This window comes from Coenobita brevimanus, chromosome 69 (assembly GCF_032717465.1).
Source record: "Coenobita brevimanus isolate Jiangsu-jjx chromosome 69, ASM3271746v2, whole genome shotgun sequence".
NCBI lineage: Eukaryota > Metazoa > Arthropoda > Malacostraca > Decapoda > Coenobitidae > Coenobita > Coenobita brevimanus.
In genome coordinates, this window is record NC_137022.1 from 5,161,409 (window position 1) to 5,183,001 (window position 21,593).

The window sequence follows — 21,593 nt, forward strand, 5'->3', positions numbered from 1 at the left end:
CAGAGAACGGGACACATATAAAATACACAGAAAGTATATTTATTTCAAGGGAATTCTAAGAAACCTTTATTTCCACACATTCACTAACTAACGTTTGTTGATTCAAGTGTGTGTGTGTGTGTGTGTGTGGATTACTAATGTATGGACACTATCTAGATATGAAAGTCCAGGATGATGTTCCACATTCCACGTTCCACACTCCACCAGACTCCTCCAACCATACACGGCAGCCCGCTCGCTGTGGGAGTTAGCAGCACGCCAGGCAGTGACGCCACACGACGCACCACACACGATCGTGGCACCACACAGCCCGCGCTCACTCCCCCTCGGCTCGCCTCGGCCGTCCACACCTCTGGAGTTGCTAGAAGTCTCTGGTTGACCCACTCCTCACCGCACTGGCTTGATCCCTCCTTATCTCGCCTCTCACACACGAGATTGAGATTCTTGCCAGTTTCCGTTTGAAGATGGAGATATCTCGCACACCACAGGGCGAGATAACTGCCAGTTTGTGCTTAAAATAGGAATCTCGCACTGGCAGAATAATGGGAGGAATTAATATTCACCACTCCAGTTTATCTGCTCCACTTAACTCACTGGTAATTAGTCCCCTTACAACAGTAGAGTAAAAGTTTCTGTTTCACCTTCAGGAACGAGCGATTGCAAGGGTTACTGGTTCACAGCATAAATCCCTTTTTAGCACTTGTATCGTATCCCAGCACTGAGCACCAAATTTATGTATCGTGCCACTGCTAGACACCAAATTTAAGTGTCAATTTAGCTGCTAATTCCACTGGTTTATGTACCCGTTATATGGAATAGCACAGCTGACTACATATTATGTGTTCTGCTGTTATAGTATAACTAGACCACCGTGTTGGAGATCGACGACACTGTCTGTAGTACACGTCAGCTACTCGCCGTCACTGCCCGACACTTTCCACCAAAGGTCCTCTGCCACTAGAAGGTGGAAGCTGGTCTATTATATTAAGTGGTAGCGTAAGGTGACAGAAATGAGCAGATTAAATCTCTCTTTATTGGGCACAGAATAATACAACTGCAACCCGAGAGATATGTAAGAGCGATACCACCTCCCTTGATAACTATATGACTTCTTCTGACGCTGTACGCTCACCGTGCCGAGGTGGGCGAGGTGCTGAGGTCAGCTAAATGTGAGGTGCCAAGCATTTACATATACTCTGGGCTTATGCAAAAAGTAGAGATAAATGACAACTCTACTAGCACATTATACACCTCTATAGAATGGTATTAAGTACATTCACATATACCAACATATTAAATGGTTCCCCGGGACTTTACACTTACGCACAATTCAGATATCCTTTCACTTCTCCTAACCTTCATTTTATAATTGAAACAAGGTGGCACTTGTGGTCTGCCATCCACCTTCTTCCTATACCACAGCTAACAGCGAAATGATATTTGGTTGTTCATCATTCACACTTCATTACACACTGTTAATTATGACTAAACAGCTTTAAAATTATGTAAAATGTGTGATACTACAACTTCTTATGGAAAAAGATGTTGACACCAGAACATGTGTTCTCTGTCAAATCTGCGGTAATTTTCCATACAATATCTGGTCCCCGAACCTTCATAGACTTTGATATTAATAAATGGGACTAGAGCCACGCCAACCCTGCAAAAATAACACATAGGCATGGGACTTCTGCCGTGTGTGTGTGTGTGCGTGTGTGTGTGTGTGTAAATGTCCTTAAAATATCGAATATTCTAGAAAGACTTTTTTTCTGCCTATCGACCATTGGGCCGAAGCCCCTGGTCATAAAGGCAAATATACATGTGTTTATACATAGACACACACACACACACACACACACACACACACACACACACACATATATATATATATAGAGAGAGAGAGAGAGAGAGAGAGAGAGAGAGAGATCCCATTGGATCCCGGGGGTGCTGGGCGAGGCATTGCACTGGGAGGGCACTTAGCGTACCGCCCTCCACCTATCGCTCATGGTCGCGAAGCTCATAGGTCCCTACCCGGGGTTCCCTACTTTATAAGGACTTGAAAAACCCCAGTTCTGTCCAGTACTCTTGGGCACTGGGCTCCAATAGGTTAAATATATAATTTTTATTGTTTTGAAATTTTCATTCATATCTTAATCGTTCTTGAACATTACATGTTTCTAAAAACCCTGAAACTAATAATCTTAACAGACAAATCCCTAACCTGTACTAAAGCCTAAAGATACAATAGTTAAACCTTTACTAATGGTAAAAAGACATCGATGAAAAGAACACGATCGACTACAGTTTCGTAATGCCTTTGTACAGCTCCGGACAGATGAAACGGCTACACCCCATCCACCAGCGACTTGGTTTGGGTCTCAGTGGTTCTGGTAACAGTTGCAGGTGGAGGGAAGGGGGATGTGGGAGGGTGAGGAGGGGAGAAATGTGGGCGGAGTTATATAGGGGGTAGTGTGGGAGGGTGAAGAAGCAGCACAGTCTGGCTGGTGGGAGGGGGAGACGAATGGTTGGGTAGCGGAGACGAGAGTCTGCTGGAGGGTAAGACAGGTGAGTGTGATTAGATGAAAAGAAATTACAAAAACTGAATTAGTATAATATCTGCTGCATATATTGCATTTTATCTACTAAATAAAAACACTGTCTATTATTCACCACCGTATTTGGGTATCCTACTCATTATTATTATCCTTTGGATATTAGGCAATAAATAAAGATATTGGACGGTCTTTCGGACCCGAACCAATTTTTTCATAACTTTTTTCTTCAGCTATTTCCGTATTCCTATTATCCCTCGTGCTTGAAGTCCCCCTTTTTATCACTTTCTCCTACGCCCTACATTTTTTTTTTTTAGGCATAAGGCAATTTAACTTTCTCTTTAAATAACCATATTTGTCAACAAATATTCCTTTCATTAATCTATTTAATTACCTGTTTTTTTTCAATATGCATTTGTCTAATAATGGGTGTTACACCTTAATTGGCGCCGCTATTTGACGTTTTGAATAAATTTGGTCTAAATTTACGCATATATTGCAGTCTCTCTCAAGTAGGCTGGCAACCTCACACATCCTCCCCCCTGCTTTCTCCTTCTCTCGCTACCCGTTCCCTCCTTTCTTTTTGTAGTACTGTTTATCTATTCTTTCTCATATTTTTAACCTCATTCCTTCTTACAAACTTTTAGTGCCATAGGAATTTCTCACTTATCACCTACAGTCCTACAACATGAAAGTGGAAAAAACTGCCATCGGGAAAAGAATAACTGGAAATTTATGGCGAAGGTTACGATATTAGTTATTTAGAATGAAAGTGTTGGCAGATACGCATTCTTGACGTGATTATCACAGCCACAGCATTTCGCCTTCATAAAACAGAAGGACTATAGGTTTCATGCATTACCTCCTTACGTCCAGCATTACTGTGCAGAACGCCATGTATAACACATTAAGGACCACAAGGACAGTACTGGTAGTCATCGTGATTCTCATGAATGTCTCAATAGGCTATTGAAAACAGTGCTTTATGCTCAACTTCAGAATTATGTTCTCATCATGGCAATGATAGGCAAAGATAATAAAAACAATGTATACAACCAAATTATCATTTATTATACAACAAAGCTCAAACTGCCTCCGTGCTGCAGTCTCAAGGGTGTAACCAGCTCACACAATCACATGTAACCTGAAGAAATGAAATACATGATCCTATATATATATATATATATATATATATATATATATATATATATATATATATATATATATATATATATATATATTAATAACCATGAACAACACTGTTTGATCTAAAATTTATTGTGTTGGGTAAAGCAGAGGACACTAACTAGCATGGCAACCTACCACACGGAAACCACCATGTTGCACTACACGCCACAGAAACCGATGCACAGACCATGATATCAGCGAAAAGACTATGAGAAGCGTTTTGCACGAAGCAGGGTTGCATCACAGGACCCTAGCAAACGTTATGTTGACAAGCCAGAGGATTTTTGGAAGTGTGTCACTGAAGGCGCAACTGCTGGAGAAGGAATAATACTCGGTGAGTATTATTTCTGAGGTTTTCGCTTGTATAAACTAAACTATTCAGTCATACATGACCATAAAAATACTATATTAATAATTACTGCAGGGGGACAACCAGTTTCGTTACAATGTCAGTCCATGCAGAGGAAATTACTTTGGGCATATAGGGTTACTCGATGTTAAATTTCATAAGTGTAGAGCCTGTCTCAGTTGACGGAGAGGATCTACCTGATTCGGTTAGAATCATTCATCTCAGTATATACTGACAAAACATGGAACTGGTGGTCTGCCCTGAGTAACGGTGTTTATTGCAGTCCATAGAAAATACAAGTGAACCACAGTCGTTTCTCGTTGATGTATAAATATCCATGTGTTTGTGGTGTATTAGTCACTATGGCGTTATTCTCACCCCGGTACTCCATGTCTGAGTTTCAGGAAGTGGGTGAAGAGGTGGCCAGTTACGAGGATACTATCTGTTTGATAAATTTGAGCTCTATGCATCCTCCACACTATGCCACGAACCGGATCCCTCATAAGAAACACCAAGGTCACCTGCTTCCTGCATACAGTCTAGAGTATTCATCGAGCTTAAATTTACGAAGAAGAAACACTTCTGATACAGTCTGTGGTATAAATTAGTTCGCTTTACAAATACCCTTCCGTCACAGCAAGATTTACTCTATCAGGACAGATTATCATTACTATATCATACTTATCACATAATATAGACGATAAGGATATCTCTCTACCCATTTATCAATTTATATCAGTTATAATATCATCTATCGAAATGTTCCGAGACGCAATAACGGCGACATGCAGTTCTATAAAAATTATTGTCAATAAACGGGGTCTCGAATTATTACTGTCCATTAGAATTTACTTCAGGTAGAGAAAACTTTCCTTTCATCTCGTTCCGTTGCGACAATTATCACCGTCGTCATCCCTGTTATTCCCTTAAGCGCTACGACATGGCATCATCCATATATATATATATATATATATATATATATATATATATATATATATATATATATATATATATATATATATATATATGATCAGGTATTTAATTTTTTTCAGGTAGCACGGAGGCAGTTTGAGCTTTGTTGTATAATAAATGATAATTTGGTTGTATACATTGTTTTTATTATCTTTGCCTATCATTGCCATGATGAGAACATAATTCTGAAGTTGAGCATAAAGCACTGTTTTCAATAGCCTATTGAGACATTCATGAGAATCACGATGACTACCAGTACTGTCCTTGTGGTCCTTAATGTGTTATACATGGCGTTCTGCACAGTAATGCTGGACGTAAGGAGGTAATGCATGAAACCTATAGTCCTTCTGTTTTATGAAGGCGAAATGCTGTGGCTGTGATAATCACGTCAAGAATGCGTATCTGCCAACACTTTCATTCTAAATAACTAATATCGTAACCTTCGCCATAAATTTCCAGTTATTCTTTTCCCGATGGCAGTTTTTTCCACTTTCATGTAGTAGGACTGTAGGTGATAAGTGAGAAATTCCCATGGCACTAAAAGTTTGTAAGAAGGAATGAGGTTAAAAATATGAGAAAGAATAGATAAACAGTACTACAAAAGGAAAGGAGGGAACGGGTAGCGAGAGAAGGAGAAAGCAGGGGGGAGGATGTGTGAGGTTGCCAGCCTACTTGAGAGAGACTGCAATATATGCGTAAATTTAGACCAAATTTATTCAAAACGTCAAATAGCGGCGCCAATTAAGGTGTAACACCCATTATTAGACAAATGCATATTGAAAAAAAAACAGGTAATTAAATAGATTAAAGAAAGAAATATTTGTTGACAAATATGGTTATTTAAAGAGAAAGTTAAACTGCCTTATGCCTAAAAAAAAAAAATGTAGGGCGTAGGAGAAAGTGATAAAAAGGGGGACTTCAAGCACGAGGGATAATAGGAATACGGAAATAGCTGAAGAAAAAAGTTATGAAAAAATTGGTTCGGGTCCGAAAGACCGTCCAATATCTTTATTTATTGCCTAATATTCAAAGGATAATAATAATGAGTAGGATACCCAAATACGGTGGTGAATAATAGACAGTGTTTTTATGTAGTAGATAAAATGCAATATATGCAGCAGATATTATAATAATTCATTTTTTGTAATTTCTTTTCATCTAATCACACTCACCTGTCTTACCCTCCAGCAGACTCTCGTCTCCGCTACCCAACCATTCGTCTTCCCCTCCCACCAGCCAGACTGTGCTGCTTCTTCACCCTCCCACACTATCCCCTATATAACTCCGCCCACATTTCTCCCCTCCTCACCCTCCCACATCACCCCTCCCTCCACCTGTAACTGTTACCAGAACTATTGAGACCCAAACCAAGTCGCTGGTGGATGGGGTGTAACCGTTTCATCTGTCCGGAGCTGTACATTGCATACCAGCACTCATTACCTGGTGACTGTCAGTCGAGACACAAACTACTGTAATAGGGGACATCAGTATATGAAAGAGAACCAGACGAGTCAGGAACATTTCCATATACGTCAGCTGTCGGCACTAATTAGGACAACTTAAACAAGATGGTATAAAGTGCTTACATAATATGTACAAAATGTGAAGTACCCCGCCCAGCAGACCACCAAGAGCGACTGGAAAAACGAGACGGAGGGGGAAGGAGGGAGGGGGATAGAGGGGGAGGGAGAATTTAAGGATGGGAGGAGAGAATCGGAGAGTGCAGGTAAGGAGAGAAGAAGACGGGGATGGAGGGGTTGGGAGGAGGTATGAAGGGGAGGAGGAAGGATGGGGGATGGAGGGGGAATGAAGGAAGAGTGTTTTTCAAGGAGGAGGAAGAGGTGGAGGGAGACGAGAGGTGGAAGGAGAATGAGGGGAAAAGAAAGAAAGGAAACTAAGGGAAAGGAAAGGAAAAGGAGAGAGGGAGGGGGTGGAGGAAAGGAGGAGTGGAGGAAGAAAGGGTGTGAAGGGAGGGAGGTGATGGAAAAAGGCAAGTTGGTGAAGGGTGGGGGTATAGAGGGTTATTTGGTCCCCCCTCAGATTAGTGTCTCCTGTGGAGGGTGGGGGAGGATGAAGTAGGGGAGGGATGGAGGGAGGGAGGCGGAATTCGCCGTCTCGTGGTCAGTCTGGCTTGAGCTACTTTGACGTGAGGAGGTTGTCCATGATTTAGTAAGATATTTTATTTCCATTTTCTTCCCATTGAGTGCTTTAATGTAGATAATATTGATCATAATTTGTATTAGAAATATTTTCAAGTAGTTTTAAAGCCTACTCAGACAACTGAAATCGTAATAGCTGACAATAGAAGGGCAACTGATCTGTGTGTGGAGTTTGGGGTGGCGTCTGTGTGTGTGAAGATTGAGGTCGGCGTGAGGTTTTGGGTGTGGAATTTGTTTTTGATATATTTATGGATATTTTAGTGTTGATTTTTTTAATGGGTTTTGGGTATGATGGCTTCCCGGCCGTACTGGCATATCGCCCTATACGTGCCTCATTCGTGTTTGCGAGGCGTGAGGAGGATGTAGACGCCATGCTTAGGCCTCAGCATGAATGGTGAGCTTTCCATCTTGATGTCTTCGTGACCTGGCGGTATCCTGAGGTCAGCTGCCAGGATCAGCTTGGCCAGGGCAACCTTGGTCTCCATCAGGGCGAACCGCATGGCTGGAGAAGAAATATGGTGTAATTAACAATTGAAGTGGGTCTGTAAAGGAACTTCAGGGACTTGGATGTTATCTGCTCCATTTTACTGGTCGAAGTCGATACTTCTCCCTCTACAGTGCCTTTTCTTTCCTTGCTCTCTGGACCCTACCTCGTCCCTTCCTTATTTAGGAAAAAAGTTCAGGATGATAATCATAATAATAATAAAAAAATAATAATAATAATAATATGCCGCTTATGTCAATAATGCAGTGCAAAGTAAAAAGGATATAAGTACCATAAAAAACAATGGTAAGCTGTAGTAAGAAAACTAAATCGCCAAGGAAGATGTGCTAGGGAATCTCAGCTTAGGAGAAGACGGAGGTGGAAATCTTGAGCGTATTTACGATTCCCTTTCCTTCTTTCAAAACAGCTCAAGAATATTTTTTTTCTTAAATGGTACATAATTTTTACATCAACGTAAGAGACTCCAGATCATTCTCCATTCTCCCTTGCATCATTATAATTTGTTCTTGGTTTGTGGGTGGGGGTAAAATTTAATGTTAGAAGATTGTTTTGAAGTGTATTGTTCTGGTGTTGTCTATTTGTGTATCTATCTGTCAGTCAGTCAGTCAGTCAGTCAGTCAGTCAATCAGTCAGTCAACCTTGTCCTTCACGTGAAAACAAATTACAGATACGATATATACTTGCTCGTAAGATTCCTATAATCCTTGCACGTAAACTTGGCCCAGATTTTTGTTCTTTTACTGGTTAAGTCTGGTCCTTGGTTCCTTCTTTTTTGCATTAAAAAAAAAGTATTCTTGATATAGCACTTCGGCCGGTATTCCTGTCTGGTGAGGAGGCTCCCTAACCCCTCTTCCTTAGCGATTTGCTTTCCAAACTCCTCATCAATATTCGATGGGCTGCTTCTTATGTCTTTTCTGTATCGACATAGAGTGCATGAATAACAGAGAATAATATAGTACTGGAGCAGAATCAGAAATAAATCGGTAAGGAAAAGATGTTAGTAAGCTTCCTGAAAAACACACAAGAATATAGTAAAGGATTTGAATCAGAAATAAATCGGTAATGAAGAGGTGTTAGTAAGCTCCCTAACCTTACTAGAACACCGCCCTTCCTCGTGATTAATATAAGACTCTAGGTGTGAGCTGGGGGGAGGGCAGCGAAATGGCGAGTGACAGGGCGACATGGAGGCGATATGTTTGTGGCCACCCCTTACGTGATTAAGACGTCTGGCAATAGATGGATATATAAATTAAATATCTTGCCAAAATTCAATATTCAAGATAAAGAGATGGCAATTTTAAGTCAAGTTGGAGTGAAAGGAGTATAGTGTTGAAGCTAAGTTAGAGTAAAAAAGGACACAGGGAAGCCATATCCGTAGCAATTGTCTCATTCTGACCCCATGTCCTATTGACCCCATGTCCTATTCTGACCCCATGTCCTGTTCTGTCCCCATGTCCTATTCTGACCCCACATGTCCTATTCTGACCCCACATGTCCTAATCTGACCCCATGTCCTATTCTGACCCCACATGATCTCACCTAAACAGTTCCGTGGCCCCATTCCAAAGGGCATGTAGGTGAAACTCTTGATGTTGACCTTGTTCTCGGGCAGGAAGCGGTCAGGCCGGAACTGCTCAGGGTCTGGCCAGTAGCAGGGGTCGTGGTGAAGACTCCACACAGGGAACTGCACCAGGTCCCCCTCCTTCAGGTGCAGATTAGTTCCGGGGATGCTGGAGGAAAGGTGAGTGTAAATGTCTTGAATACACCTGTGATTGTCTTGGAGATTTAATTAGTTATCTATAAGTCTGCCTATCAGTCTATCTTTCCGTCTCTCTAGTCATCTACATGTATATCAACCATCTATGTATGTCTGTTAACTACTACTACTACTGCTACTACTACTACTATACTACTTCTACTACGACTAACACTACAACTACCACTACAACTGCACACCATGATCTTACATATATATGGTTCTTACATGTTCATCATTAAGTGTTCCTCAGGTGTTCATCAAGTGTTCATCTTCATAGGTTCATCTCTAAGCGGTCTTACGTGTTCACCTTTAATTGTTCACTGTTCCGTGTACTTTGTGTGCTCCTATTTACGTGTTTATATTATTTATTTCTTGCACATCTTGTTTTAAAATGGTCTCCTTTTCTCATCCCACACACTTCAATATCTACACCTCTTGTTCACCATTTACATCTCTTGTTCACCATACACATCTCTTGTTCACCATACACACCTCTTGTTAACCATCTACACCTCTTGTTCATCATGTACACCTGTCTTCACCTGTAATCCTTGGTACACATCCGGTCCATAAACAGCGCTGGCGGGTATATTCTCAGGGACTCTGTAAAGGGAAGAGAAAAAACATTGTAAAATGCCATGACTGCCTTGGTATTCTCTCTATTTATTTGTCTACCTATCTTAGCAGTCAACAGCTCAGCACAAGTAATATCTATACTCCCTGAGGTTTTGGTTTAGATAAAACTGAATATTCCTTTCGCCAATCAAATCAGACATTGCCCTTTTCACTCGAGACAGGCGTAAATTTCAAACAAACTCGGTTTCACTCTTCATTCAACTACTCCCATTGGAAAGACTCCCTGAATTATAAGGAATCAATTTGGACACACACATGACCTCTCCTGGGTCTAGGAGTTACGTCAAAGGCATCTTGTAAACTCGATATCTTGAAGGCACCAACAGACACACACTTCTTTCAGCTGATTTGCAAGAGGGAGAGGTGCTGTAACTCGACCCAACCCTGCCTGAGATAGGGTTAAGCAAGATAATGATTCACATGTTGATGATAGAGAGGAAGATGAAATAATATGACAATCTGTGAGTCAGGGGTCGAAAAAATGCAGCAAAAATTTAATACACGAGAAAATGCATCACAAATTTAGTACAGGAGAAAATACAGCACAAACATAATACATAAGAAAATACATCACATTTAATACACACCCGTAATGCAGGCATCCAGGAACTTGGCCTCCATGACTCCCTGGTAGGTCAGCTCCCCCTCCTCCTTCACCAGTTCCTCAAGTTCCTGACGAAGGCGCTGCTGGGGCTCTGGGTTCTTGGCAAGGAGGTGTGAGGAGAAGGCCACAGCGGAGGCACTTGTGTCGTAGCCAGCCACCAGGAACAGAATGCACTGCGCCACCATCACTTTGTCGGTGAGGACTGGCAGTGGACGAGATCAAAATATAAACCAATTTTGAATGAATTACTTTATATAATATTAGAATCAATCTTGAAGGATGAAATTTAGCAAGAAATTATTCGGAATCTTGCTCATATTTATCCCGAAACTGACTTCAAGATTATCCTAAGATCAAAATAGTTTAGCTGGTATTTTTTCTGGTATATCTGTAAACCCAAAGGTATTATTTCAGAGTTATGAACGTCCTTCAGCATAAGATGGCAGGTGTCTGAGGTAAGGTATACATGCTTTGTTATGCTGCTGTTCCTCCTCACAATAACGTAATTTTTCCCATTCTTCTCCTGCTTTCACGTTCCTGCCTCGGTCCCATCTCCCGCTGCGTCCACTCAACCAAACTTAAAACAGTTCACTTCTTCATCATCCCCATCAGTGCTTACTCAGGATCGTTTTGCTCTCTCTCTCTCTCTCTCTCTCTCGATTTTCTCACATTCACTCTTCATTTTCGTCTGTCACAAACTCTTCCTTACTCACACACTGTCTGCTAACTGTTACCTTATTCAAACAACACCTGGTTAAATTTCAGTCTTCCCCTTTCTTTGCTTTTCTAAGCTTTCCCACCTACCAATACACTTACACCCTTCCCTCACACTTACACCCTCCCCTCACACTTACATCCTCCTCTCACACTTACACCCTCCTCTCACACTTACACCCGTCTCTCACACACCCTCTCACACTTACACCCTCCACTCTTACCCCCCTATGCATGAACAGAGTGAATTCCTGTGGAGATATTTAAGTGAACCTAATCTGCCCTGGATGGATTTAGGTGGATATGAATGACCAAACTGACCCCAGACTACCTTAAATGAACCTAAAATTGCTGAAGTGAACGTGTCAGAACCTATATGAACTTAAAATTGCTGAAGTGAACGTGATTAGAACCTTTTACATCCAGTGTGGCTCAGATAGTCCCAAACCAACCTGCATGGGCGTAAATAGATATAACAGTACCTGACCTCACATGACCACACACACACACACGACCTGACATTGACCTGGCGCAGTATGAATTGATGTCAAGTGAATATGAAGGTAAACTGGCTTGCAGGGATCATCTGGGCTAATTTTCTGCTAATTAGGTACTTATCACACACAAGAGTAACTGATTATGTTGACTGCTGTATTTCTGGTGGTGGTGCTAGCTGATGGTGACTGAGGCTGTCCTGACTAACTGAGAGTTTTTTGTTGACAAATGTGACTTAAATCAGCACTTGTTAACACCTCTAAGAACTTTCTAAAATTTACCATTGCTCTAAGCACTTAAGAAGACAGAGATGAAGGAAATGCAGTTGTCTTCCATAAGGTGACAGACAAGATGGACAATATTGCCACTGGAAAGCAATTAAGGACCTAATCAGAAGCTTCTTATTAACACCTGATGTATTTTGTTCCCCAGGGTGGAAAATTAACCTTTAAAAATCCCTTTCCACAGTCATTTTGTGCTGGAATATTTGATATGGTAAAAGGCCATGTGGGGAGGATGGAGAGCTAGGGACTAATGAGGAGAGTGTGTGTGAGTGAGGTGGAGGGGGGGAGAGGGAGGGGACTGCCGAGGACGGCGCCATAGAGTAGGAAAAATGTGGCCAACTCCGGTTCAGACTACACCTCGCGCGGTCTCCTGTAATTGACCGAGAACCGGTCACGTGACATATGGGCGCCATATTGCATCCTCACCTCACCTCCTCTCTTCCCTGACTGCCATAAGAAAGCACAGAGATCAAGGGGGACTCACACTTTCTATGGCCATATCACCTGCTGTATACCTATATTTGACCACGAGATGGTATACTGTGCAGCCTGGCGATGTTCCAAACGCACAGGTATGGGTAAAATACTACACAGGTTTCCTAGAGATCCCACAAGTAGAAAAAAATGGAAAATTAAGGTCCGTCGGAAACACTGGACACCACACAACAATTCCTATTTGTGTTCTTTGAGTATATCTGTTCTCATTCGTTCTAATCTTTTTGTTCATCAGCCTATGTATCTGTCTCTTAAGATTCCTATCTGTTCTAACTAATGCTGTAGATTGAGACGTACTTAACTTATTAGACAGTTTGGCTGATAAAGTTACTTATTTTTTCATTTCAGTTAGATGTAAACTAAGGAATATATATATATATATATATATATATATATATATATATATATATATATATATAAATATAATATATATATATATATATATATATATATATATATATATATATATATGACATTAGGAAAAAACTGCAGAGGAGATTCCTCACTGAAGGGCTTCATATCTACGCCAAAAAACAAAATATTCGCAAGTATGAGGCTGTAGGTCACAGTATTTCCTAAATGTAAATATTTTTACTCTGTACATAGATAAATGTATTCATGAAGTTGAATAAATGAAAACATTCAAGGACCTAGCAGCTTTTGTACAGGATTTTCAAGCTAAAACAATGTTATTCATACTAGCTGCTAAACGGTTTAGGGAACGCCTTTGTTGGGTTTTCATTTTTTTTCCTCCTGTTACTATACATTAAAAACGTACTTTCATAATCATCAGCTATATATGTATGTGTATATGCATATCCATCCATCCATCATCCCATGAGGCTAGGTAACTGACAAGAGATCGAGCTGGCTGGATGAATGTTCTGAGGAAAAGTGCATGATCAGGGATCTTGGCACCCCTTGTTAGCATGGCAGCGTCAGGAATGACTCAATCGGATACGTTTGTGTGAAGCTGCAGAATGTGGTGAATGTTTTTGGCGTATCCGGTAGAGCCATGATTCCGTGAGCTTGAATGATGAGTGAATGGAAGAGTGGCCTTTTTGGATCGGGGAAGTTTGTGTTGTCTGGACATTGCTACTCCTCACCCTGCCCTTGGGTGGGAAAGGAGGTCCGGATGATGATGATGATTATATATATATATATATATATATATAAGACCTGTAACAAATTAAAAGGCTAGGGCGTTGAAATCTGTACTTTTAGTATTGTTTTCATACGCCCGGTCGGTGACATTTAGATGCAAGATGGCGCCCAGCACAGCAGTTGGCCAAACTCTTCCTACTCCATGGCGCTGGCCGAGAATGAGATGGAGGGATAGAGAGGAGAGGTATATGAGAGTTGAGGGTGTGAGCTGGGGGGAGGGCATCGAAATGTCGGGGGAAAGGGCGACCTGGAGGCGATTTGTTAGTGGCTACCCCTTACGGGATTAAGGAGTCTGGCAATAGATAGATAGAAAATAGAGAGGTGTGCAAAATGGACATGACAGAGAGAAAGAGAGATAGAGAGAGAACCATCAACGATTTTGGGAAAGATAAAGATGTGCAAAAACTTAGGAATTCAGAGTTTGTCTTGGGCGAGTTACTGTGAATAGGAAGGATTAATGACTAATAGCAACTGAAGGGCCAATAAGACAGTCATTCAGGTTCATCAAGTCCCAGTTTTCCCCAGGCTATGAAACACAATCGTCAAATTTACCACCCAGGTCCCTATGTGGTCCCTATTTCAGCTCTTAAGTAGAAATAGGACAAGATAAAATAGACATTGCCCAAAGATCACAAAATTGGCCTGGGAATCGAACCTGGGCCTCACTTTCACGGTCCTACTGTACTCCCGATTACATCTCTTGCACCGCGGATGAAACTTTTACAGATATGGAACACCAAAAAGACCTATGAAGAGATAGTGTAGTAATAAAAGGCAAAGGACAATCACCATGCTTAGCGGAGGAAGTGGTGGTGTCAAAGTCTTCAGCCTGTGCCTCCAGTAAAAGGTCAAGGAAGTCCCCCTTCTTTTCACCGGCTTGGCGGGCCCTGATGGTCTCCTCTGCTACACTTCGGAAGAACCCCACCTCCTCTGAGTCCTCCTTCAGGCCCAAAGCGTTGAACAGTTGTGGCCAGTTCCTCATCACAAGAATCCTCAGTACCATTATTGGTGCTGCAGCAAAAAAGGAATCTGCTTTTTGGGCAAAGAGAGGGGTTTCCTGCGTGAGAGAGTTACACTCGATGCCAAAAGCACAAGATGCGATAGTGTCTATGACGAACTGTCCAGCTTTGTCCTTCATGTTAACAGACGGATTCTTTTCTGCATCTTTAAGGCAGGAAGATACAAATGTGTCAGCAATATCGCACATAAGCGGGAACATCCTTCGCATCTTCCCGGTGGTGAATATTGGGGAGACGATAGCACGCAAGTCCTTCCACTCCTGATCCCTTTTACTTCCCAGCATGTTACTCCTGTAGCTGTCAGGTTGGTTTGCACGAAAGGGCCGCCTGTTCACGAAATGATCAAAGTCCTTTACGAGTATGTTCTTGAGTAGTTCCGGATTACACACCATCAGCACTGGACTGAAGCCATCATACAGGCCAAAGTAGGGACTGTTCTTGTAGGCGTGGTACATCTGAAACGAAGGAAAATAAAATAGTTTCAGCCCCAGTAAAGTATGATTGTTACTTAAGCTCACAAAAGTATTTATATAACATACGATGCACCAGACCCTGGTATGAGAAAAAATCTTGATCAATCTCTCTGGAAATAAGCAACTGTGATTAATAACTTCCTTTTTAGCTAAGAAAATCCCCTGTAACTTATCACTTTTAAATACATTTTCTTAATATAGGCACCATAAAACATGCATTCTGAAACAGGATGATGGAGATACTACAAGGACCTGACAGGACAGAGGTGGTGTCACTGAAAGCAGGCAGGATATAGAAGAGATATTAAGGAATGTGGTAACCATAAATCAGAGCTGGGGACCTCCACAATCACTTCCACAATCCACGATTTCCACAATAGCGGACCGCATGACTTCAGTTGTGGAATTGCAATTGCAGAAAACTCGTTCAAAACTTGCGGTATTGCATTGAGGAAGAACTTCCGCAATCGTAATCCAGTCCACAATCTCCCACATGACGGTCAGTGTTGGTTAGTACAGGCTACAGCATGACTTATGAATATCAAGTTGAACAGGATTCCCGTCCACCAGCGGTGGCAGGTGAGGTATCGCTGCGTTTGTTGCAGTAGTGATGGGCAATACCAGGAGAAATTATTTGATACGATACGATACGATATATACAATAAGCCAGTGTGGCAGTAAATTTTATGGCACGCATAGCTAACCGTGCACAGTAGTTCCACAATTTGACAGATGACGATTTTAAGGGCTAATGTAATGGTGATCACTAACTATAATTTTTTAAATGTATTGCCGAGTTATTATCTGGAAGAGTAAGCACATTTCTATGAATTATCTATTTGAGTTCTATGGACTGCATTCTGCTGCTGGTCAGATTGATTTTCCCGAGTGGCTGAACGGCTATTTCTCTTCCTTATAACATTATTTTTGTAATAAAGGATATGATTATATTATTATAATACTAGTAGTGTAAGATTTTCATGGTATGTCCTAACTCTGATAGAAAACAAAAAGTGATAGATATACACCCGAAGATATATCAGTACCTTACAAAATTGCGGTTCTGAGGAAGATAATTGTAATGGGTAAGTTTTCAGTAAATACGATAAAGTATCTGCGACAATTTTAAAATATATTAATGTCATAAATAGATTATAAATACAATAATTCACTACATTACCAATCGATTTACCCCCTGTTTGTCTACTTTGTATTGAAAATTGTGAAACTGGATTGCAGTTGCGGTATTGAGGTAGTGGAACAGCACATTCCAAGTTTATTGCGAAACTGTGGTAGCAATAGGTAAGGGTCAGAGGTTGCGGAATTGCAATTGTCCCGGTAGTTGAATTTTACATTGCGGTGCCCAGCTCTGCCATAAATACATTTTGTAAACCCTGTCTTACACACTTTTCTCAACTCTGAAGAGGTAGTCAGCTGGTAAATTTAAGAAGTTTGGTGATTCAGGTAGTTCTGTGAAAGACCAGTAAGTTGTTGGCACGGGTAAAGGTCAGCTCAACCAAACACTAAGTCATGGATTCAGTCCTCATTCTTACCCCTCTTAACTCCTGTATTGCCAGAAACCGGATGACATTTCGAAAATCCAAGCTAGAAAACACAAAGACAGAGAAAAGGAAGGAAGAAAGAAAAATAGGCATTAATATGTCATAACTCAATATGTAATACAGTAGTTACGGGCATATAATAGGTATAGGCATATATGTCACAGCACAATATGTAACACTAGCATACTACTGTACAGTATGTAATGTCTGGTTCAGGAAGAGACGTACACATCCCCTAGCCCAGAATGCATGCACACAATATATAACAAACACATACCAGATGATCAAGAAATTTGTGATGTATCAAAGACATTGGGTAACTGATGAAAACCAGTTAGTTCGCGTGATGGAAATGTACCAGACATTACACACATACATACGGTCGTGGTCAAACATAGTCACCTATACTCCTGTATCCTGTGTCCCAGGGTTGCTCCTTTATGCGTGGCAAGTCACACTGGTGTGAGAGGGGCTGAGTGGGAGGGGCCAGATGGAGAAGGAAAAGTGGGTGGAGGGACGAATGATAGTGCTAGGGTGGAGTGATGGAGGGGAGGGAGGGGAGGTAGGGGAAGAAGAATGAAATCCAAAGTGGTGGCCACATAATTTGTCTATTTCCCTTCATCCAGAGCATGATATAAAGAAGTTAATATTCGGTAGATAATGCTGCATTACTCCCTGTATAGTGGCGTCTGATAAGTTTTAGATAGGCGGTGATATAAAGGGCTGGCTCGTGTGAGAGAAATACTGACATGACAGATCAAATATTAGTGCAGAGGCTACGAGACTGTGTAGGCCCAGAGTGTCAACGCGTGGAAGCCAGAGAACAAGTGGACACAGGTCCGCCTCCTCCAGCACACCAAGGAAGAATGGGAGCTGTTCAGACGAAACCAGCAAACCACCAACAACATTGTTTGCTCGGTCCCCCGACAATTGAAAGAGGTTATTGAGGCAGGAAGCCACTGGACTGCTTACTAAGGCTTCCTGGTTGCTTTGGTTTGAACAATTTTGGTAAACAATGACACAGATATATTTTTGGAGTTTGGGTAGGATTTGTTTCATTTTCCTTCTAAGAGATTATGAGGGATACCGTTGTTATATCTATCCAGGCGCACAGACATTAAATTTATTTACCTTTTATGCACAGTTATTGTAAATAGCCATTTTATAATTACAGAGTTGCCATAAAATAGTTGACATGATGGTGACTGTATTGAGGGTGTGTATACCGAGAGGATGATCATATATACTGTGAATACAGCCATGTATTGTGTTAACTCCAAACATTAATTGCATATAACAGTAGAGGACATTTCTTACACAAACATTACGGAAGTCAAAGCCATCCAGATTCCATTCTGCATCCGAAGTCAAAATACATGGATAAACACAAATATCTGGCTCCGCACTAATGTTTGATCTGTCACGTCAGTATATCTCTCTCACGAGCCAGCCCCTGACATCAGCACTTTCAAGCTTGTTATCTGACGCAGCTATGCAAGGTGTAATGTAGCATTATCTACAGCATTTAACTCCTTTATATCATGCCCTGAATAGTCACCACCATTTCGCATTTCATTCCCCTTCCCCTAACAACCCTCCCTCCCCTCCCATACCCCACCCCAGCACCATCACTCGTTCCCACACCCACATTTCCTTCCTTCTCTGGCCCCTCCCTCTCAGCCCCTCTCTCTCAACCCCTCTTACTCCAGTGTGTTTTGCCACGCATAAAGGAGCCAGCTTGAGGCAAGGGGTGCGGGAGGATATGTGATTATTTATGACCACGACTGTACATACACACACCCACACGTCACCCAGCTGGAAGCCAGCCTGTCATATATTCCGAGAAATCTGAGGTGAGAGTCAGAGAGCCAGAGAGAACCAGAGAAGGCAGAAGGGGATTGGACAGACGAGAAAAGGAAGCTTAGGAGATAGGGTAGAGTAGGAGGTTTACCGTCACGCTGACAATACGTGGGTCACATCACTCTTTCCATCACATAACTGCATCTCAATAAAAACATCTTAACCCCAGAGTGTCGATACCTCACCTTCACTTACGATACAAGATAGATGGAGGGTCAAGGAAGACAGAGAAAAATCTACCTCAAGACAAAACCCACGAGCTATTCAACACCTTATGACTTCATATACGTAGCAGCCCACATTACTGGTGACAGAGGTGCCTCGCCAGTCTAGCACTACAGTCCCAGTGGAGACACCCCCACCTAGGACAGAGCCACGGCCCCACCCTCACCCCAGAAGGAGAGCACAGAGGGGTAGGTAGAGAGCGCGCCGGGTCCGAGCAATACGGTCACATGTGCACCACGGCCCTACGCCCCTCTTCCCCTCAACACAGCCAACGACAACTAAACAGGCCTGGTCAACTTCAGCTCAGCCGGGCCAGCCCTCGCCAGGATCGGGGTGGGACTTGTCTACAGGCAGTCCCAAGCAGCACCGCAGTATCGGTCACTGTCCATACCACAGAAGGATCAGCCACTGGAAGACCTTCAGCTGTTGCCCCCTGCAGCACCGCGGTGTCGGCCACTGTCCATACTGGGGAAGGAGCGGCCACGGTACGCCCTTCTGCTGCAGCCACACCTGGAACCAGCCCCGCGGTGGCAGCCATTGTATGCCCCGGGTTGGACGTGACTGCCACTGTACACACGTTGGCTGGCAAGCCAGGGAAAGGCAGAACCATGACGTCAGCCACTGTCCACGTCGGGGAAGAAGCGGCCACTGTACACCCTTCATCCACCTCCACCTCTTCCAGGGGCGGCACCGTGGTATCAACCACTGTCCATACCGGGGAAGGAGTGGCCATTGCATGCCCTTCTGCTGCTGCCCTCAGGGTCTGTGGAACCGCGACGTTGGCCACTGTCCATGCTGGGGAAGGGTCGGCCACTGTATGTCCTTCATCTGTGGTCCCTAGGGCTTCCCCCATTGGAGGAAGTCCCTGGCGCAGCCCACATATCACCCGGAGGCCTCACGGAATGCCCTTCTTGCTCTCCCCACAGGTGTCGTCCCCAAGAGGAGCTGCCATGTGAGGAGTGGTGGCTGGGCCCAATCCCTGGAGAGGGAGTCCATGCCCTACAAGTTGCCCCTGGATGATGCCCAGTCTTGATGGACACCACCCGGAAGGGACACTGCAGGCCACTCCTGACGGCGGTCCAGCCCAGTTGTAACTGCAGCCCCCAGCCTCCCAGGGATGCACCCGGGACCCAGGGGCGGGACCTCCCGAGCCCGTCCCTCCAACGACCCTCCGCCAGGAACAGACAGCAGCAGGCGCAACTCCTGGCCTTGTTTGGCCCCAGTCCTGAGGGCCACCTGTCAGGTCGAGGCCCCACTAAGGAAGGGCCTCCCTGCACCCTGGTCCGTGACCACACCAAGGGTACCTCACTTCCCGCAATAGTCCCGTGTCCCCTACAGGAGGGCATGCCCGAGGCCCAGCCCCCTACACCCAGGCACCACTTCTGATTAAGCCCAGGTTTCAGCAGCCCAAGAAGCCCCCCTAGTGTAATAACAGTGACTCCCTACAGAACAAGGACTAACAGTGTCTGTATTATATGGCTTGTTCATATCAGTGGTACAGTGAAGTCTGACAGTGTTCATACCTATCACAGTGACAACTCTAATGTACAATGAGAATTAGCTAAGTCTGAAAGTAACGAGTGATACACTACGACTACGGGAAGAACTATTTAGACTATACCTATAACTCCTGTGTACTATTAGTGAATATTATTGACTGATGGTGATTACCCTTGTATGTATTGTGTGTAGAAATTATGGTATACCAAAAACCTGACATTGTCCATATAGCCTACAATGAATATATTTGTTGTACAGGTAAGACCTTAATTCACGCGAGGGTTAGGTTCCCAGACACTTTGCGTATGTGGTAAATTCGCGTATATGTTCTGCCCTTGTGTGCACATAATTACGCATGTCTATACGTATATTACATCTGAATAATACTGTTTATGCACTACATACACCTTATAAACTAGCATAAAGTATTAAAAACAAAAATGTAACAAATTTAAAACTGAAACCTGACAAGTACAGGCGTAGGTGGAGATACTTCAGCAGTCTGGTGCACTAGCCCTCACTGCCTCCCGTATGCTACATTCTGCCTTCTTTATTGTATGAACAGTTGACTCATTCACCCCAAACATGCGGTTACAAGACAATTCACAGGCGTAGGTGGAGACACTTTAGCAGTCTGCTGCACTAGCCCTCACTGTCTCCCGTATGCTACGTTCTCCTTCTTTATTGTATGAACAGTTGACTCTCCCCAAACATACGGTTCTGAGACAATTCACCATCAAGTCAATTCACCTTCAAAACATGGACAATTCCCCGTCATTCTATTAATATACTTATTATTGATTAATTAATACTCTAATAACTAATTTTCAGGGGGATTTTATAACTCATATAAGTAAAAAACTAGTGTACTGTACTTGCTAAATAAACTGGTATGAAAATAAATGACGGGGAATCGTCCTGACAGAGAATTGTCGCCGACGTTCCTCCCTGAAGTTTGTCCAACACTTTAATTTTCTCTGTCAGCAACATCACTTTACAAGTCAGTTTTGGTGTGTTACCACATGCATCACTAGCACTACGCTTATGCCCCATGTTGACAGACAAGGCAAGCAATTAC

At 42.7% G+C, this 21,593-nt stretch overlaps 1 protein-coding gene across 1 annotated transcript; it reads right to left on the reverse strand.

Moving 5' to 3' along the window:
- Positions 1 to 7,552: 7,552 nt before the first annotated feature.
- Positions 7,553 to 19,625, reverse strand: LOC145406064 (cytochrome P450 9e2-like). The gene is made up of 7 exons (XM_080277249.1): positions 19,505 to 19,625; positions 18,374 to 18,420; positions 14,666 to 15,350; positions 10,708 to 10,926; positions 10,027 to 10,087; positions 9,265 to 9,455; positions 7,553 to 7,722 (listed from the first exon to the last, which is right to left on the reverse strand). The coding sequence occupies exons 1-7, from the start codon at positions 19,623 to 19,625 to the stop codon at positions 7,553 to 7,555; spliced, it is 1,494 nt and encodes a 497-aa protein (XP_080133375.1).
- Between the last annotated feature and the right edge of the window lie 1,968 nt (positions 19,626 to 21,593).